General features: G+C 39.2%; 1 protein-coding gene across 5 annotated transcripts in view; it reads left to right on the forward strand.

Annotated features, from left to right (window-relative positions):
- Positions 1-15,480, forward strand: part of SGCZ (sarcoglycan zeta) — a 2,017,576-nt gene extending 2,002,096 nt beyond the window's left edge. For 2 of the 5 annotated variants that reach the window (XM_073608266.1, XM_073608288.1), the window contains 2 exons: positions 8,418-8,541; positions 13,121-15,479. In XM_073608266.1, coding sequence (XP_073464367.1) covers positions 8,418-8,541; positions 13,121-13,315 — 319 coding nt within the window. In that variant the 3' untranslated portion in view covers positions 13,316-15,479. Of the gene's footprint in view, positions 1-8,417; positions 8,542-13,120 lie in introns of all 5 variants that reach the window. The other 3 variants (XM_073608275.1, XM_073608283.1, XM_073608259.1) reach the window with 3 other exon arrangements.
- The last annotated feature ends 4,901 nt before the right edge of the window (positions 15,481-20,381 follow it).

Here is a 20,381-nt window from a genome sequence, read left to right on the forward strand (position 1 = left end):
TATGTGAGACATTTTCAGTGTTTGGACACTGTATTTTGTGTATCACACAAATCAGCCAATTGTTTCAAAACCAGTGTGCTGTAATGGTCACCTGCATATGAGGTAGGGGAATATAGCTTAGTGTAGTATCACCTATAACACTCCCTGTTACTACAAGCCAAGTAACCTAACCTACTTTTACATGACTGCACTCAGGAATGCCATGTTCACTGAGTGACCAGGAAGGATGTGCAGGAGGCTGAATAAAGAGTTCCTGTGGTTCCAGGAGTGCAGTTGTCCAAAGGAATGACTGGGACCAGTGTCTCACAAGAACATCATCAATAAAACATGCAGATGGGTCAGTTAAGCAGCAGGCAGAGACATGGTCAGCAAACAGGCAAAGGATTGGTTCAGATGGCAGGTAGAAATGTGAACAATAAACAGGTTAGGCTCAGTACAGGCAGCAGGCAGAGGCAACACTGCACTGGTGTGGTATGTAGTGATATGATGTATAGTGGGTAGATAATTAATTAGTAGTGATTATAATCTATAAGTACTCTTCCGCAGGAACCCAATTCTTCCAGAGAGATGCACTTTATTGACTTCCAACACAGAACAAAGTCCAAAGTCCACAGATGACAAAAATCCAACAGAGTAAATATAACTTAGAGTCCCATTTTTCCTAGATCTGCGCCTTCATAGTCACACACAGACACGACTGACTGCCAGCTTGAATATTCCCCCCTGAAATACTAGTACACTAGGAGGGAGTTTCTGCTAGGTCAACCCAAAATACTCTTTGATCTTATTGTTACCCCCTCAAGTCTAATTATCATCAATAAATAATTCTTTTACGGTCATTTAAACAATGTACCCTTTGAAATGTTCAATTAGGTTAACAAGCCATACCTCACACACCTAGGTAGACTTGCATAAGATCAACATATCAAAGGGTCATCAGCTGTCCCTTTGATATGTTAAAATTGAGTTGGCTCGGACAACTCAACCATTGTCAAATGAATTCTGACCTGGTCAATATTGTACTGTATGTGTACATATATATAATAATAATATAAAATCCCATATAAATCTACCAACATATTACAACATGGTGGTGATCAGAAAAACTATTACTGCACTGACTTTATGTGAAGCTATATATTACCCTTCTTTCTTCAGATTTAGATTTATACTCCTCAAAAAATTCAGGTTTATTTGAAAGGAAAATCTCCATGAGGCTATATTCAGGTGGGCACTTGCAGCCATGCTATGGGCAGGTTGCCTTGTTTTGGCATCTACATATGTCCCCGTCTGCATGCAGGCAGTCTATAGAGGTGGCTGCAGATGCCGTACCTGCAGCCACATGTAAAAAATTGACAGCCATGCAGGAGCTGCTGCAAGTCCTCAAATGCACACTATCTGTGATCAGGGCAGTGCAGCTGCTTTTGCACAGCTGTTAAATTTTGATATGCAACTGTGTTCATGCATCCATTGCATCTGTTTCCACCTCTATAGGACTCATCTTGGGCTGAATTCAGATGCCAAGTTAAGGCAGTCTGCATGCAGGATGGGTGCAAATGCTGATCTGAATGAAACCTGAGAGACACTTGGAGGAATGCACTGATTCTTTTCATTCTGCAAATGCTAGTTGCCTGACTGTAATGCCTCATACACACGATCAGACTTTCCGACAACAAAACTGTGGAATTTTGTCCAAAGGGTGTTGGCTCCAACATGTCTTGCATACACACAAATGTTGGCCAACAATTACGAACGTAATAACGTACAAGACATACGGCGAGCAGATAAAAAGGAAGTTTAATAGTCATGCACCACCCTTTGGGCTCCTTCTGCTAACCTCGTGTTTATCTCATGTTAGTAGAAGTTTGGTGAGTGACGATTCACATTTTTCAGCCTCGTGCTTTTCAGTTCATTTCTGCTTTTCAGGTTGTGCTTGTCAGTTCGCATCTGTTTTTCAGTACGGGCTTGTCAGGTCATTTCTGTTTTTCAGTGCGTTCTATTTATAGTTCGCTTCTGATTTTCATTGCGTGCTTGTCCAGTCATTTCTGATTTTCAGGCTGAGCTTGTCAGGTATTTTCTGATTTTTAGTGCATTCTGTCAGTTCGTTCTGAGCAGCCATTCGTTTACTAGCCATGTGACATTCTCGTTGGAAAGATCATGCTATTGTTGGGCTTGGAGTTATTGCTATGACCCAAGTTCAGTCCATGAACAGGGGGAGGAGGAGTTCTTGGACCAAGAATTGGTTGCTTAATTGTGACCAATTCTTGGTCCAAGTGCCTTTGCTGCGGGAGCTCCAGGAGAATAATCCTGATGATTTCAGGAATTATCTCTGGATGACGGACCCTGTCTTTCACCGTCTATTGGCTTTGCTGTCCCCTTATATTGGTAAGCAGGACACCAGCATTCAGAAAGCCATCTCTCCCGATCAAAGGCTTGTCGCCACCTTGCAGGTACTTGGCGATGGGGAGAAGTCTCCAGGATATCAAGTTCATGACTGGGACCTCCCCCAGGCACTGGGAATCATTATTCCAAACACCTGTTCTGCCATAATTCAAGTCCTGCATAAGGACTACTATATTCAGGTACGTTTTATCCTTTAATATCACATTCTATGTATTTAATGTTTGCTAATGTATTGTATTAATTTTTTTGTTCCATAATTACCACGATTGTGATATGCTGTGTATGTCCTCTTTGTCCCCATGCATGCTGTAAGCTTTTAATGCTCCTTTTCTGTCCTTAATGCATATTTGCCTTCACTAACCTCCCCAGCATGCTATACTGGGCCCATACACACCTAGCCTAGTAACTTAACAATCTTTTTGGTCAGCTACATTTTAGTGCTTACCCTAATAACCCCCAAAAATGTGTCCAAATGTTATTTTTGGCCTTAAATTCAGGCAGAGTGCAAGAGGCTATTTTTTTTGGGCCCAAACTCAGCCGATACCTATACTCTATCTGCTGACTTTACCAAACCCATACACACTATACCTACCTCTTTTGTGGTCATATTTATGGATGAATTCACCAAAGCATGTAGTGCAAGTGCCTCCCTGAATACTTTCAAATGGTACTGTTTAAAGTTTTTTTCTCCTATTACCTTGCTAGGTAATTGCAGAATGTAAAATGTGCTTCAATTGGGACAGTGTGTATTCATATTTTTGTATTATGACACTTCTTACCTGTCCAGTGGGCTTCCAATAGTGTAAGTAAGGAGGGGCTGGCCAAAGTAACAGACATTATTTATGCATTCAGCTCTCAATGAAGTGGAAAGGGTTACCTGTCCAAAACATTTACCCACCTCCTACATCCATAAAATGTTTCCAGTGAGCCACCAGAGGGGGTGAGGAATCTGATAAGTTTACCTTATACTTTTGTCTTTAAATACTCATTTCAATAAATGTTATACTTATGTTGGCCAAGAATATTTGTGTCTAATCTGCTTGCAATGTTATGTGCAAAAGTACTAATTATTTTTTCTTGTTTGACTCCACAGTTTCCTTCCAACCCACAGGAATGGCAGACTGTGGCTTCCCAGTTCCATCATAAGTGGGATTTTCCCAATTGTGGTGGTGCTATAGATGGGAAGCATGTAAGGATCATACCACCACCCAACTCGGGGTCTTACTACTATAATTATATGGGGTTTAGTAGTATTGTGATGTTGGCGGTGGTGTCGGCCAATTATGAGTTTCTCTACCTGGATGTTGGGAATAATGGCAGAAACTCTGATGGAGGATTACTCTCCCAGACCGAGTTCTACAGGTGTCTTCAAAATGGCACATTGCAGTTGCCACCTCCGAAGGAGAATGTCGAGGGCCTCAATTTGGTATTTGTCGTGGATGAGGCCTTTGCTCTAGGGGAACATCTCATGAGGCTGTTCCCCATGAGGAACATGACCCCAGAGCAGAGGGTTTTTACTTACTAGCTGTCATGTGCCAGAAGAGTGGTGGAGAATGCCTTTGGTATAATGGCAAGCCGGTTCAGGATCTTCCTAACATCTATCACCCTGGCCGAATATAAACTTAATCATGTTGTGTTGAGCTGCTGCATTCTCCAAAACTACCTAAGAAAGAATGCAGCCAGCTATCTGGCCTCAGTTTCAACTGAGGCCGACTTTGCATTGGATACAGCAGCAATGACGGCTATTGAAAGTGGCTGTTCTGGCTTACCACCCAAAGTGCCCACGAAGTCAGGCAAAAATATGTAGTGTACTACGTGGGTAGAGGGGCAATTGCTTTACAACAAAATGTTGCTGATGTGCAATAATTTTTTTTTTAATAAACTCATATTTCATTTGAATTACTGTTTGTGTTTTTTATCTGTCTCCTAGGTTCTCAAATGGCCTTTTAATTTTGACTATTTTCTTCAATAGTGCAAACGTAACTTATTTGATACATGGGGTGACGATCTCTTCTTCAGCTAACTATTATGTTATGTTGTGCTGTGGATCTGCCACACGCACACAATGTTAGTGTTGTTAATGTATGTAATGCATTAATGATAACAAATATTAATCCTTTTCAACTCCTTGAATTAATTGCTTGGAGTCCCTAAAATGGCCTGATTTTGGCACATTTTACAGCACAATGTCACTGTAACTACACCAACTTAACAAATACACTGGTATTGAGTATTGAAATAAGAAGCCACACATTGTTGAGTATAAAACATTTTACTCCAAGCACATTCACATGTGAGTTATAAACAGTTTTTGAACAAACCAACACCTTGGTGTATAACATGTATGTTTGACATTAATTTGCCTTTTTGGGGGCTAAACAGGCATGTTTAAAAACATAACATACACATCCCCAACTCAGGAACTCACAAAGTTTGACTTTGCTAAAGTGAAGGCCATATGAGACATTAGTATGGCAAAACTGTGTTGATCTTGCCTTCACCAGATGGTGAGCACATCCTTCTAAAAGCCAAATTTTGAAGATGCACACAAATTGGGACTCAAAATTTGGATTTCCCTCATGATCCAATGCCTAAAATGTGTGTCTTTTCCCTACATCTATTTTGCTAAAGCCACAACATATGCTATCTCCCATCATGGGATATCAATGTAAACATTTTGTGGGTGCAACCTATTCCTCCAAACTAAAGTAGGTGAGAGGAAGGGGTTGCACCCCCAAAACACGTTCATTCATCCCCCATGATGGGAGCTAGCACATGTTGACACACTGGGGATTATTTCAGAAAGGCCAATCCACCTTGCCCTACAAGTGCACTTTCAAGTGCACTTGCATTGCACTTGTAGTGCAAAATGGTTTTGCCTTTTTGAAATAAGCCCCAGTTTGTCAACATGTGCTAGGTCCCATCATGGGGGATCAATGGACGTGTTTCGGGGGTGCAACCCTTTCCTCTCACCTTACACATACATGACACAAAACACATACATGATGGGAGATAGCACATGTTGACACACTGTGTGCATCTTCAAAATGTGGCTTTACTAAAACTGTAAAAACACATACAACATAACGACAACTCTAAAATTGTATTTTTGTTTAGATTTGTCCTAAAATATCTATGATGTTGCTCAGTCTTTTTTGAACATCATGGATGTTTTGTTTCATTTGTTCCAAATAACGATTGCACACCATGATCTCCCTGACCAGGATTTGTGCACTTGCACTGCTGAAGTGAGTTTCTTCTTCCACAACATCCACATCACCTAAAAACAAAAAAAAAACACACCATGTGTTATAAATATGCAGGCATCCATCTATTACCAGAAGCTGTGGTCTCAGACACGGACCTGTTGTCGACACCATTTCTACCACTTCACCCAGCACTTCCTGAACATCTGCATCCATATCTTCAGGGTGTGTGGTGTGTTGCCTTTCTTCATTCGGAGTTGGGTTACTGGTGTCCTCAGATGTCCCTATTTTTTTTTCCCCTATGTGAATACAAAAAAGGTATACTTAGCAGACAGATATTTTAGGCTAGAAATAGTAATATGAAACATTGCTTGGAAGTGTCTTCCAATTGTCTGTTTTTGCAGAGTTCCAAGCTGAATACATGATTTTTTCCCTTTCAAAAGCTGGAATACTTACCTGTTTTGGGCAAGTTTCACACATGGAGAGACCCCTAGTATCCACTGGAGCACCTGCGTGGGACACCATAACACCCTTGTCTCACACTAGTGCTCCTGCATCCAGATGTGTAAGCAGCTGCTGAGTGTCCTCTCCTGACACTGAATAAAGTTGTCATTTCATTATAGTTTCAAATACATCTAGACAACAATGTAAATAACTTATTTTAATCAAAATAGGCCTGAACAAATGTAGTTAACCTGCATCTGTCAAAAACGATGTATTAGTGGTCGAACGAACGATGTTTAATAAGAATGATTCCTGTGTCCATGAACCTCAAACTTTTACATTTTAAACTGTACAACAGTAAAGAAAAGCACATGGACCAGCACAAAAGTAATAATAATAGGAACACACAACAAATACTTACTTTTTTTGCAGCACTTTCCTGATCTTTCTATACTCATCTTGCTCCCTCAATTTCAGGTCTGACCAGCGTTTCCTCAATTGATCCTTGGATCATCGTACCCCAAAAGTCCTGTGCAGACTTCTCACAACTTTAGCCATGATCATGGCCTTTCTCACATTAGGGTTTCTTTACGGCCCATGATTCCCATCATAGTCTGTCCTCTTTAAGGTGTCCACCATCTCCATCATCACTTCAAAGGACATATCTGAGGCCTTATATCTCATACACAGGAAAGTCTCAGCCTCAGCCAAGAGGAGGCCATGGCAAGCAGCCTGACAGAATCGCAGGTTACTACCCTCCGCCCTCCAACCAAAAGGGCCAGGAAGTCCAAGAACCTGGAGGAGGCCACAGCTGTTTTTCTTTGCCATGCTACAGCTGCAATTAGCATGGCCCCTGATGGCCAGGCGGTGCTTGGATGCCTGACAGGCAATAAATTAAAACAGATGGAGGAGGACCAGCGCACTATATGCAAGGAAATAATTCTTCGGGCCCTAAACAAGGGGATGAGGGGTGAACTCGGCCGTAAAACACACCTCTGTGAATTGGACCAGTCTGGAAGGAAGTGTTGAAAGTGATGGCCTGAGATCAGTGTGGTCTGGGAAAAACGCTGGCTGTTGGAAGACCACAGCCTCGGGACATATATGTCATCTGCTGCTGCTCCCGATCTCTCAGAGTCCTGGACCGTATTGTGCTCCCTATTAAATGGATTCCTCAGGTTACCAATTTGGACAGTCAAATAATTGATGTCTGCCCTGGGGTACAAAGGCTTCACCAATTCCAACTGCTTCTCCATCGTTGCCTTCCTCTTTATTTTGATATGACCTTATGCTCCCTATTGAATTAAAAATGTTTCTTTTGACAAATACTTGGCTATGTGTTTTACTTCAAAAAGGACAGTTTGTTTGTAAGTAGGCAGGTACATTTCAAAAACACAATGTTAAATTTACAAGGGACACCAACATAGTTGTACCTTTGAGGTTAAAAAATACAAGATAATAATGGTGTTGTGGTAACTTGACACACAAAACTAAAAAAAAAATATTGTTCTGGAGATCACTAGAAAAAAATATTATTCTAGAGATCACTAGAAAAAAAAAAGAAATACGTTTGTCAGAACTCTGTGACTATCACCAGCAAAGCAGCTTCATTATTATACCATTATAAAGAAGAAGAGAATGTGCTGCATTGAGAGGTTTCATAATTTGCCTTCCGGCTCATCCTTGATTCCGAGCATGCGTGTTTGTACTTTGAACTTTTGTCCGACGGACTTGTGTACACACGATCGGAAAGTCCGACCACACACATTTGTTGGTGGAAAATTTGAGAGCATGTGACTAGTCAGTGGCTCAGAAACTATTGAAACAAGTGGGGTAGTGTATTACCCAGGCTAATAGCATCTCTAGGTCAGCAATGATAGCTCCCTGTTTATAAATTATCTTTGCAAGTTCATGTTTAAATGTTTTAGTTTAAAATATTAAAAGATGGAAATATGTTAAAATAAAGACTATATTTTGTAAGTTCTAGGAATGACATGTTCCAATTTTATCAAATAAATCATTATCAATTCCTTGTACCTTTCTGTCATGATTATCAAGAATATCATCTTCAAATTTGGAGGATTGCTTGATAACTTTACACTTTTAAAGACACATTTATGATGTTAAATTCAACTTATGATAATTAATAAACTTGCATCTGTCACCTGGCCATTTCTTGAAGTCTCATGTAAGATTGATCAGTGGAGATAATTAAAAAATAAATCCACTTGCTGTTTCTCTTGTGACATAGACATGTTACCTTCATTTTTAAGGTTTTCTGTTCAATAATTGTTGGTGTCATAAACAAAATATTATGGCTTTTGTGCAATTGTTTTAATCTTGTGTATATTTCTTCCTAATTTCCAGACTTGAATCTCCAACAAGATCTCTAACCATGGAGGCACCAAAAGGTGTACAAATAAATGCTGTTGCAGGAGAATTCAAAGCCAGCTGCAGAAAAGAGTTACAGTTACAGTCTACAGATGGGGAGGTCTTTATGAACAGCTTTTTATATTCTTTTATACAGTAAATGTTTTCCTTGGTTTCACCTATTTTATTTTGGCATGTTAAACTAAAGTATACAAATTAAAACAATGATTGGAGTTAGGATGAGGTTACCAGAAAGAACTAAAAAGCCATTCCTTGCAGTTAAATTAATCAACAACTTACAATTATCATTCTCTACATTGTTGAAGCCAGGCCCCTTCTCTGATCAGAGCTAATAAACTGAAACAGTATTATGGATGCCACAAAAATGGGACCATTATATTGATTGTTTTGGTGTTATACTGCAGCACTTATAGAAACATAAATAACCAAAATAAATAATTAGCATGTAGTTGTGGATGATTCATCACAGGAAGATTGTGTTCTAAACCTGGCAATTCAAAGTTATATTTTTATTCCACCTGCTGGCATGCATGGCGTGGATGGACATGCAGCTATTGTATTCTGACAGCCAGCACCCATGTCAATCAGAATGCAATTTTTTGACCCACTTTATTGATTTTCAGTCAAAAAATGGCAGGTGGGAGGATGGCAATAATACCCTCCACAGGGCAAATTTTGCCTGATTCATCAGGAACTGGCTTACGTTCACATAGTGTATGGCCTGCTTAAGTTACCAAGGTCACTGCCTGATATTTCTGTCTCCAAACATCATAGATTTCTTTCTTTCTTTATGTAGAAGATAGATATTTGTGGCCCTTACATCATTTAGGGAGTAAATAGTATATGATGGTAAGATACACTGAACATTTCACTATACAGAACTGGGGGCAGGCTGTAGAACTGGGGGCAGGGGGTGAGGGCAATTTACACAAGTTTTCTAAATTTCCATAGTTTGTAGGTTAGGCTGGTTTTGAACTTTCACCAAACCCATAAAGAATGATTTTCCTTTAACTGAAGCCCATAGCTACTGTTTAGTACATAATGCATTAGTGACTAAATGACATGTTATTAAACAACATTCACATTAGAGAACAGTTGACAAATGAGCAGCAGACCCCTCTCCAAAATTGAATTTCAGTGCTATCAATGATAGTAAAACTGTCCCGATTTTACCCATTTTAGTCCCTGGCACTATTTATATATATATATGCTGTATACACACACATTTGGGCATATTTGTATGTAATGAATAGTTGTGCACGCACTGTATTGTCATTTGCTATATAGGTATTCATGTAAATACTGCCATAAACCTGAGTACAGATGTCTACAGCCATTCATTTCTCAGGTAAAATATATTTTTTTACATGTGTTTACCAAAAGATTTGTAGTACACTGGCATTCAGCAGAAAGCCCCCGATTTTGACATGGAAAAAAGTGAGCATGTGCATCAGAATATTCCCTCCCCAGAATAATTCCCAAGTTGCAACAACGTCAGGTATACTGGATGACATTTACATTTAATGCACAAGCAGCAAATGCTCATGCAAGTGAACGCATAATCAATGAAATCTTTAACAATTGCATCATCATTGTCATAATAATTTGTGCCCTCATCAGTCTGACTTAAGGTTTTTTAATTTTACACTAATAATTTATGCAAACCATTTTCCCCACTGTTCTTTGCAAAAGGGGAACAAAGCTGTCCTAAAATAAAAAATGCATGTGTTCCCTTTGAGCTTTACTATTCCACTGTTACAATAAATTCACATTAATGTGAAATCATTTCAATCAGCAGACTTTGTTGATTAAATTTTGGGGTAAATTTATTGAGGGTGTGCAAATAATGAATACATTGCATTGGAAAAAATTTCATCAAAATGCATTTTGTTAAATTTTTTACTAAGAATGCTTAGTAAAACCCAAGGAAATCAAAATATATGTATCCACGTTGGCTACCAAATTAAAGAAAAAACAATGTATAAAGTAGCCAGAAGGGGATTATAAAAAGCAGACAGGTGGGATAGTGTGGAACAAGATGCAAATACCAAATAATATCTCAATTTATAAGGAGACTGTTCTCAACTATTTTAGTAATGAGGCTCGGTGCCTCTTGCAATGAACAATATAGCAAAAATGATCAAAATTCTGTCTACCATAGGGTAAAAAAATGAACCAAGTTGAATACTTCTTGCTCAAAGATACTTTTTGCTTTATTGGGAAATAACCATGTTAAGGCATTTTTTGCTGTGATTAAAAAAAATGCCTAATAAATTAAGTAAATTAAAACAGGGTATTGCACTGTCCCCTAAAAGAACCAAGTATATACTATTGTGTGAACTGAATAACAAGTGACACAAAAAGAACACTATTCACAGAAATGTAAAATGAGTGCATGCAGTGATTTTAACATCAAATGTGTTTCTGTTTTCCACCACACAAGTGTTAAAAAAGCAGCTTACCACAAAATAAGACCCCAATGACAAGGAGGTCTAACTATGCCAAATGCAGCCACTGAAGGACCTCTGTCCACTCAAGCGATATTGCAGCTCCAAAGGCATGTTACAAAACTCCAATCCCATAATGATAAGTATTTAACAGAAACAGAGAGGAAACTCTATGGTGTACCAAAATATTAGATTTTTGTATCAAATAGAAAAGTACTCCCAAAACGCAAAAGCAAACAAACAGTGCTTTAGTCCTGCTGATAAACATCACTGCTATAGCTCCACCCAAAAAAAATGACTACTGATTTGTTTTCTGAGATCCGTAATTAAAATATTATATGAAATCATTGTTATCCATACATTTTAGCCGCTTCAGCCCCGGAAGATTTTACCCCCTTCCTGACCAGAGCGTTTTTTGCGATTCGGCACTGCATCGATTTAACTGACAATTGCGCGGTCGTGCGACGTGGCTCCCAAGCAAAATTGACGTCCTTTTTTTCCCACAAATAGAGCTTTATTTTGGTGGTATTTGATCACCCCTGCGATTTTTATTTTTTGCGTTATAAACAATATAAGAGCGACAATTTTGAAAAAAACGCATTATTTTTTACATTTTGCTATAATAAATATTTTAAGGGACCAAAAGTAATGGGACAGATTAACAATCATCCATCAAACTTTCACTTTTTAATACTTGGTTGCAAATCCTTTGCAGTCAATTACAGCCTGAAGTCTGGAACTCATAGACATCACCAGATGCTGGGTTTCATCTCTGGTGATGCTCTGCCAGGCCTCTACTGCAACTGTCTTCAGTTCCTGCTTGTTCTTGGGGCATTTTTCCTTCAGTTTTGTCTTCAGCAAGTGAAATGCATGCTCAATCGGATTCAGGTCAGGTGATTGACTTGGCCATTGCATAACATTCCACTTCTTTCCCTTAAAATACTCTTTAATTGCTTTCGCAGCATGCTTCAGGTCATTGTCCATCTGCACTGTGAAGCGCTGTCCAATGAGTTCTGAAGCATTTTGCCGAATATGAGCAGATAATATTGCCCAAAACACTTCAGAATTCATCCTGCCGCTTTTGTCAGCAGTCACATCATCAATAAATACAAGTGAACCAGTTCCATTGGCAGCCATACATGCCCACACCATGACACAACCACCACCATGCTTCACTGATGAGGTGGTATGCTTTGGATCATGAGCAGTTTCTTTCCTTCTCCATACTCTTCTCTTCCCATCACTCTGGTACAAGTTGATCTTCGTCTCATCTGTCCATAGGATGTTGTTCCAGAACTGTGAAGGCTTTTTTAGATGTTGTTTGGCAAACTCTAATCTGGCCTTCCTGTTTTTGAGGCTCACCAATGGTTTACATCTTGTGGTGAACCCTCTGTATTCACTTTGGTGAAGTCTTCTCTTGATTGCTGACTTTGACACACATACACCTACCTCCTGGAGAGTGTTCTTGATCTGGCCAACTGTTGTGAAGGGTGTTCTCTTCACCAGGGAAATAATTCTTCGGTCATACACCACAGTTTTCCGTGGTCTTCCTGGTCTTTTGGTGTTGCTGAGCTGACCGGTGCGTTCTTTCTTTTTAAGGATGTTCCAAACAGTTGATTTGGCCATACCTAATATTTTTTCTATCTCTCTGATGAGTTTGTTTTGTTTTTTCAGCCTAATGATGGCTTGCTTCACTGATAGTGACAGCTCTTTGAATCTCATATTGAGAGTTGACAACAACAGATTCCAAATGCAAATAGCACACTTGAAATGAACTCTGGACCTTTTATCTGCTCCTTGTAAATGGGATAATGAGGGAATAACACACACCTGGCCATGGAACAGCTGAGCAGCCAATTGTTCCATTACTTTTGGTCCCTTAAAAAGTGGGAGGCACATATACAAACTGTTGTAATTCTTACACCATTCACCTGATTTGGATGTAAATACCCTCAAATTAAAGCTGAAAGTCTGCAGTTAAAGCATATCTTGTTTGCTTCATTTCAAATCCATTGTGGAGGTGTATAAAGCCAAAAAGATTAGAATTGTGTTGATGTCCCAATATTTATGGACCTAACGGTATATCCTACATTTGCCTTTTTTGACTTGATACAGCTCATATGAAATGGGGCCAACAAAAGGTTAGATAGGAATTTCCTTTTGTGAACCCTAGCATGTAATTTTCATGGGTGATTATATGAAAATGCTTACAATATTTCTATTTTTTTACAGATATTTTTAGATGCAGATAATATCAGACTAGGAAATTTACCACAAGGTTCCTTTACATCATCATCACCAAACTCAGTAGGACCTCGACAAACTGTCTATGAGCTTTGCGTTTGCCCAAATGGCAAACTGTACCTTTCTCCAGCAGGATCTAGTTCCACATGTCAATCCAGTAGCAACATTTGTCTGTGGAGCTGAAGGAACTCCATAATTTCTCACACCAGAATAGCCTTTTGCTACTATCTCTTTGCTTCACGATTCTACTCAGATTCCCATGTGGTTTGTTGAATGCTTAATGGCCTTCAGAGTTTCTTCCAGCATAGAAGAGGATATAATACTGCCTGGAAGTTTTAATTCAACATTGGAAACAATCCTGCATTGAGATGGGGGTGAAAAATTCTGACATGCATACCTGAACTGCTGAATGTTAGTCTTAAAGGATTCAAAGGGTGCCTTGGCTACGTGGAGTGAAGCACATCTCTGTTTTGCAGGAATTTGGAGAAATGGAACAACACACTAATTTACGAGTGTACTTACTGGACATCTATTTGGAAGACAATAAAATCCTGTTTGGAAAAGAAAAAGACTATACTGTTTTAAAGCACAATTTTCCATTCAATATTTTTGGATGTATACTTTTATCCCACAAATGAAATAAATATTAAGGTATTATGTGATATTGCCTTTATTAAACAATTAAATTGGAAATATTGTTTTTCAAAAACGGAAGTTTATTTCTTCCTTGGGCTCCTTGCTTTGATTTTTAAATATATTTTATTTTATACACAAAAAATTACAATAGTGGCAAATAAACTTTAAGATGAATTAGATTTCCTCTTTAATTTGCACGTTCTTGCCTATTTTAAAAATGAATATAGCAATTTTTGTGCACTACAAACAATTAGAAAACAAAGCTTAGTTTAAAAATAATATTATTATTTCTTTTTTTGTAAGTAACTTTTCTTATTTAATCGAGCTCTTTATTTGATTTACATTTCATTGGTAACAACATCAATTACCTAACATTTAAATAGGCTTGTGGTTAATTTAAATACTTTTATTTGTATATTTTTATATTGTTTTCCCCTTAATGCTCATTTAAATGCATTTTTAGCCCAAGTAATTGTCATTATATTAGAAATTTATTTGCAATTTTCATCTTACACAAAACATCACCTTTTCCATAAAACAAAGTGTGTTATAGTGCAAAGAGCATGTGGAATTTAAATCCAGCCATATAACAACAAAACCAACAGTACAGTAATGAGAAATAAGGAGAGAAATAAAGATTGTAAAAAGAAATATATACAACACTAAAACAGTTCACTAGGCATAACATGGCCTAATATTAATCAGTTCAAAGGTTTACAGTTGTTCTTATTGTCCTACGGATGTTTTTTTTCTTTTTCAAGATGTTTCTCAAATAACATTTTTTTAAATAAATCACATAAAACAAAAAAGGTTTCTGTATTTGTTTTTTTAAATATTATTTACTTATAGCCATTTGCCTTGCCAACAATTGATTAATCTAGGTAAATTTTTTTACTTATCTAAATAGGAATACTATGATAAATTCTATAAACTGTCCTTGAAGATACAGTTAATTACATACTAAGTAAAAATAATAAAGTTCTGCTACATAAATATAATTCTGGAACTGTGGGATACCGTTAGCTGGCTGATTACATTTTTTACTTCAAGACTAATTATCTAAATTAATTTTCACAGAAATGTTCAAGGGAATGCAACTAGAGGAAAGTTATTTTTGATTTCCCTCACTGTGATTTTCATAAAAAATACATAAATGAGTATGCAACTGCAGTAAAAATTTGTTTAAAAGTAATTTTGGCTATGTTTGTCAACCTTTTACCATGTTAACTTGAATCACAATGTGAACTGGGCTGTATGGTCATCAAGTAATAAGTTCTTATTCCCAAATCTGATTGTGTTGAAAAAGAAGTTTAATGATAGCAAAATGTAATTCAGCACAGGAAGAGGAAATCACAAGACAACAATTCATACAGGCTTATAAGCCTTAAAGGGATACAGAAATCACTGCAACACTTCATCTTTATTGATCCTTCATGCAAAAGACATCACAGACAATGCGGGGTACAGTAAAAGTTGATGAGTTCCACTCTATAGGAGTATGTGGTTATGAGTAAGCACTAGCCACAGCGTGAAACGTGTTAATGTTTACTGTACCCTGCACTGTTTGTGATGTCTTTTGCATAAACAATCAAAAAAGGTAAAGTGTTGCAGCGAATTCTGGATTCCTTTGAATTTTGTATCTGCAGACGAGCTGTGCTACCATCTTCACCTAAACCCTGGCTATGCTGTGGATGGATGGCTAATGTGCTTACCTGAAACTCTGGTTTGTAAGCCTTAAAGAGACAGTATATATATATATATATATATATATATATATATATATATATATATATATATATATATATATATATATATATGTGTATATATATATATATATATATATATATATATATATATAATGTTTCTTAGCTATGCATGTGAAAGAGATCAAAGAAAATCTGTCTTATCAATGTGTTTTAATATATTTAAACATGTGTATTGTTTTCAATTACTATTGTAAATTGGAGGCAACCCTATTAACCTCTCTCTTATCTCATGATTGAAAAAATTGACTGTTAGATGAAATGACTGGTAATCCGAGACCATGTAACCTAGGTATGTACCTAAAATAATAATGCCTTATTTCTGTATTTTAGTGTTTTCCTTGTTCAAATATTTAAATGAAGAACAACAATAAAAAAAAGTGCAAATTGCTACAAAAGTAGTACATGACATGCAGTAAAACATTGCATTTAAAGAGGGAGTATGTAAATAGGGTAGGTAACTAGAAAGTACAAAGTGCAAGACAAGCACAGGAGGAGCAGGGTATCAACTGTACCATAAATGAGAACCTAGTAGCCAAAGCTGCGAGCATACAGAAAAGTACATCCAGATATCAAAAGAAATGATAAAACAGTATAAATGTAGACATCTATATCCCCCTACAGAACCATGTATCAAGGTGGCAGAGAGATAACAGTAAGGGAACAGTGGGTCTCAGACCAATAATTAATGCATCACAGCCCAGCTGATGACTGCCTGTAAAAAAGTAAAAGGCAAAAGAGGAAAGAGAGGAAACCAAAACCAAGAAAAAGATAGGGAAAAGGGGGTAAAGGAAGGAAGGGGGTGGGGGAAAGGAAAAAAGAAGAGGAGAAAGGAAGAGGATCAGCCAGAAGCGGGAGGGGAAGAAGAGGGTAGGGGACCCCAGGGGTCAACAGGTGAGAGAGATACTACATCAAAAGTTAAATGTGGATGAGTTGCATATCAAGGGAGAAACAAAGACTCATCAAAGTTTAGAAGTAAATAATAGGTCACCCAAGGGATCCAGAGTTTTTCATATTTGTTCACTCTATCCGATAGAACAGCCTCTGTTTTCATATGGATGATAGCCTGTGTGATCCTATGTTTATTTGCAAGGATGCATAGGGTGGGAGATTTCCAGGCTTTCACAATGGTTTGTTTGGCTGCCTTGGTGATCTGCAGGAGTCGTTTGAACTGGCAATGAGTTAAAAGAGAAGTATGGGTTTTGTTCTGTTTTTTATTCATACTTACTGTTTTGGACCGAACAGAACCGCTCGGTACTCTTGTTTCTGTCACCCTGGCCAACTTAACCTTCGATGTAAAAGTGTGCACACTCAACCACAAATCACTGACACGGACACGTTCAGTAAGTTTGGTACCCTTGTCGTTTATTTCCTGGGCTCAAGATGATATACTGAGAGCCGGATATTTCGTTATCAAATCAAATATCAAATAAAGCAAGCGTGTACAAACCGCAAATTATACATATTCATTATTGTGACGAAATGTAAGCTTTGCTGGGTTTTATCTGTATAAGGAGATAGCAGACTATCATAGCTAATTATGGTGTCTTATTTTCAGTTCCTGTTTGTCTGGAGTGTAGCCTCATAGGCCTGAAAATAGGTGCAATCTTCTTCTCAGCTTTGTTCTTTAACTCTTGCAGTTCTGTTCCACATGAAGGGAAAAGCTGGCAGACATCTAATTTGAGCATGATTAAGGCTAATAGCTGGTTATAAGAAAATAAGCACTTATATCTATGCGATTATATTAGAAATAGGCATTTTACAATAACACTCATAATCACATTCCATTACAGTCCCCCCTTGAAATGCGTATTTCCTTAAAACTGTCCCTCACACTGGAAAACAACCTGTCATTTTCACCCGGCTCATTTCACTGACTGCAACTCTTTTAAGCTGTATGTAGAGAAAGGGCTATGACTAGCTCACCACCCCCCTCGATACAGCTGGTGAAATGCCACCAGGTGCTATCTGTCCCTATAGCCCTACGGTGTTGCATCTCGGGGAAGGGTGACTGTAATGGAGCGTAATGTGTAACTTTCATCATGGGTTTCATCAAGACCTACATAGACATCGTCGTCATCTAGGATCTCTTGGTTCACAAATGTGGGGATATTTTGGTCAACAGCTTTTTCTACACACTTCTTAATACAGGGAAGACACAGCAGATTATGGCAGCTATTGTCAGGATGGCTATCCCTATCTGGGTCAGTAGTCCCTGCCATCCTCCTTTTATCCAGGTAAAATACTGGTCCCATGGGTTGGTGAGCCCTGAATTCTGTTTTAATTCTTTGGACAGATTCTCTAGTTTCTGGATGGCTAAAGTCACTTTACCATTTGGGCCGGTGTTGTCTGGGATGTAAGTGCAGCATGTACTTGTCTCAGGGATCATCTTGCATACACCCCCCTTCTCAGCTAGGAGCATGTCTAAGACCATACGGTTTTGGAAAGTCATGTATGATGCTGCCTCTAACTGTTCGGCCAGACCTTGGAATGCGTCTCTGGTGTAATTGACAAATCTTTGCTGGTTGTAGTAGATGTAATTTATCCAGTCTACATTCTTATTTACAGTGATAATGGGAATCAGTGACTCGAAAGCTGCTGCTACTTGGTCTCTTGCTTTGAATTTGTCTGGGACACCCCTTGGGACCCCTATGGCGTCTATGTATACATGGGGGTCAAAGCTTCCCGCTGGGGCACTCCTACATTTCCTGTTTGATTTGTGTGCATCACTGGCTTCCGGCTCTGGGGTTTGTGGGAGAATATGCAGGGGCATTATGGCTTTAGCCAGTGCACATTCTCCTGTCCACTGTCCTGTCATTCTACTTCTAACTTTCATTTCCCCAAAAATCCAGTACACATCTCCCAGAGACTGGATTAGATTCTGCACTAGGTCTGCAGACACCTCACTATAAGACTCGCAGTAACCCTCAGTGAAGTTCCCAAGGGGTTTTCCCACCCCATGGTACTTCCCATAACATGTATAATTGCCAGGATATATGGTAATACCTTCTGCTGGTTTAGGGGCCTTAGTGACTATGGGGTACTCTTTTTTCCAATGCTCGCATAGGGAGTGGTTTGTAGCTGTGTTTGTGAACAAACTAAGGACACAGGTCTCATGTTCTAGGTGTATGTTAAGGGGGACTGTTCCTAGATGTGGTTTAGCCCCCACACACACGTAGCAATTAGTCTTGTTATGTTTCCCTGCATTGTACCTCATCCATTCGAGCCATAAGTTGACATCTGAAAAACCGGTCTCAGCAGCCATGGTGTCCTCAAAGGTAGGGTCTGCTATGGCTACCATGTCTCCTAATGTTTGCATGTGAGGCTTTAGGGGGTTCGAATTGGATGTAGATTGGGGAACTGTCCACTCTGGGTTATTGAACATGTCTTTCAGTTGAAAAGGTTTCCTAAAGCTGGGATACCCATTTGCCCTCCACAGACCCAATACATAGGTCCCACTGTCCCCTGGGCTGGGATTCTCAATGGTTAGTCTAAACTCTTTTGTGAAGTATTGATCGGTGTGCTTGTTGATTGTCATTCTGTCTAGGAGTGATTTCCCATTCTTGTCTTTCTTATTTTGGGCAATTTCAGGCTTATACCCCCAGTTTGTGTCCCCAGTGTTCCAACCCACTGCTCCCCAGTAATCACAGTTGTCACCCCAGTAGTCGTTGGTAACACATATATACACAGTCATGGGACCTACTGTTCCTTCATAGGATCGGATTCTGTATTCTGTACCTGGAAGTATCTTACTATAAGGGGATATAAACGTGGCAACGTGTGTTGGATGAGTTGTACCAGAATTAAGTTATACCATTTTTCTGTTTGATGGCCACCTCTTGGGCCTGAGCAAAGATTATAACAAAAAGGATAAGCAGGATCATGGCTTGGTCTCCTCAGCCTCTTCTTCGGGCATGGGGACTTTCTTGCAATGTGAGGCGTGTATCCACGAGTTCTTTCCGGCCACTTTTACTGATGTGGTGGTTGTCAGAAGGACTTGGAAAGGACCATCATATCTGGGTTCAAGGGTGTGTTTCCTCAAAAACTTCTTTATCAGGACCCAATCACCAGGGACCAACTTGTGCGATCCTGTGTCTAACTCAGGATCTGGAATGGAAGAAAACACTTGTGCATGGATACGGGTTAATTCTCGAGATAAGGCAGTCACATAATCAGTTAAAGTGGAGTTCCACCCAAAAGTGGAACTTCCACTCATCAGATTCCTCCCCCCTCCGGTGACACAGTTGGCACCTTTCAGGGGGGAGGGGGGTACAGATACCTGTATATTACAGGTATCTGTACCCACTTCCGGCATAGATAGCCGCAGAATCTGCGGTTATTTACGCCACTTCCTGCTCCCTCCCCGCTGCCTGCTGGGAAACACACGGGTCCCAGAGGCAGCAGGGACCATCTGTATTGCGCTGCGCGACTCGCGCATGCGCAGTAGGGAACTGGGAAGTGAAGCCGCACGGCTTCACTTCCTGATTCCCTTACCGAATATGGAGGCGGCAGCACCCGAGGACGGAGAGACGGTTCGGCCTCGGGTGCCGACATCGCGGGCGCCCTGGACAGGTAAGTGTCCATGTTTTAAAAGTCAGCAGCTGCAGTATTTGTAGCTGCTGACTTTTAAAAAAAAAATTTTTGGCGGCGCTCCGCTTTAATACATCAGATTGCAGTTGCAGCTGTTGTGGAAAGTAACAACCCAGTCTGGGGGTTGAACCAAACAATATCTCATAGGGTGACAAACCATGATTTCCCCTTGGGGTGTACCTGACACTGAACAAGGCAATGGGTAGGCTGTCTGGCCAACTCATTCCTGTTTCCTGAGACATTTTTAGCATTCTAGACTT

The sequence above is a fragment of the Aquarana catesbeiana genome, linkage group LG01 (genome assembly GCF_042186555.1).
Source record: "Aquarana catesbeiana isolate 2022-GZ linkage group LG01, ASM4218655v1, whole genome shotgun sequence".
Classification (NCBI taxonomy): Eukaryota; Metazoa; Chordata; class Amphibia; order Anura; family Ranidae; genus Aquarana; species Aquarana catesbeiana.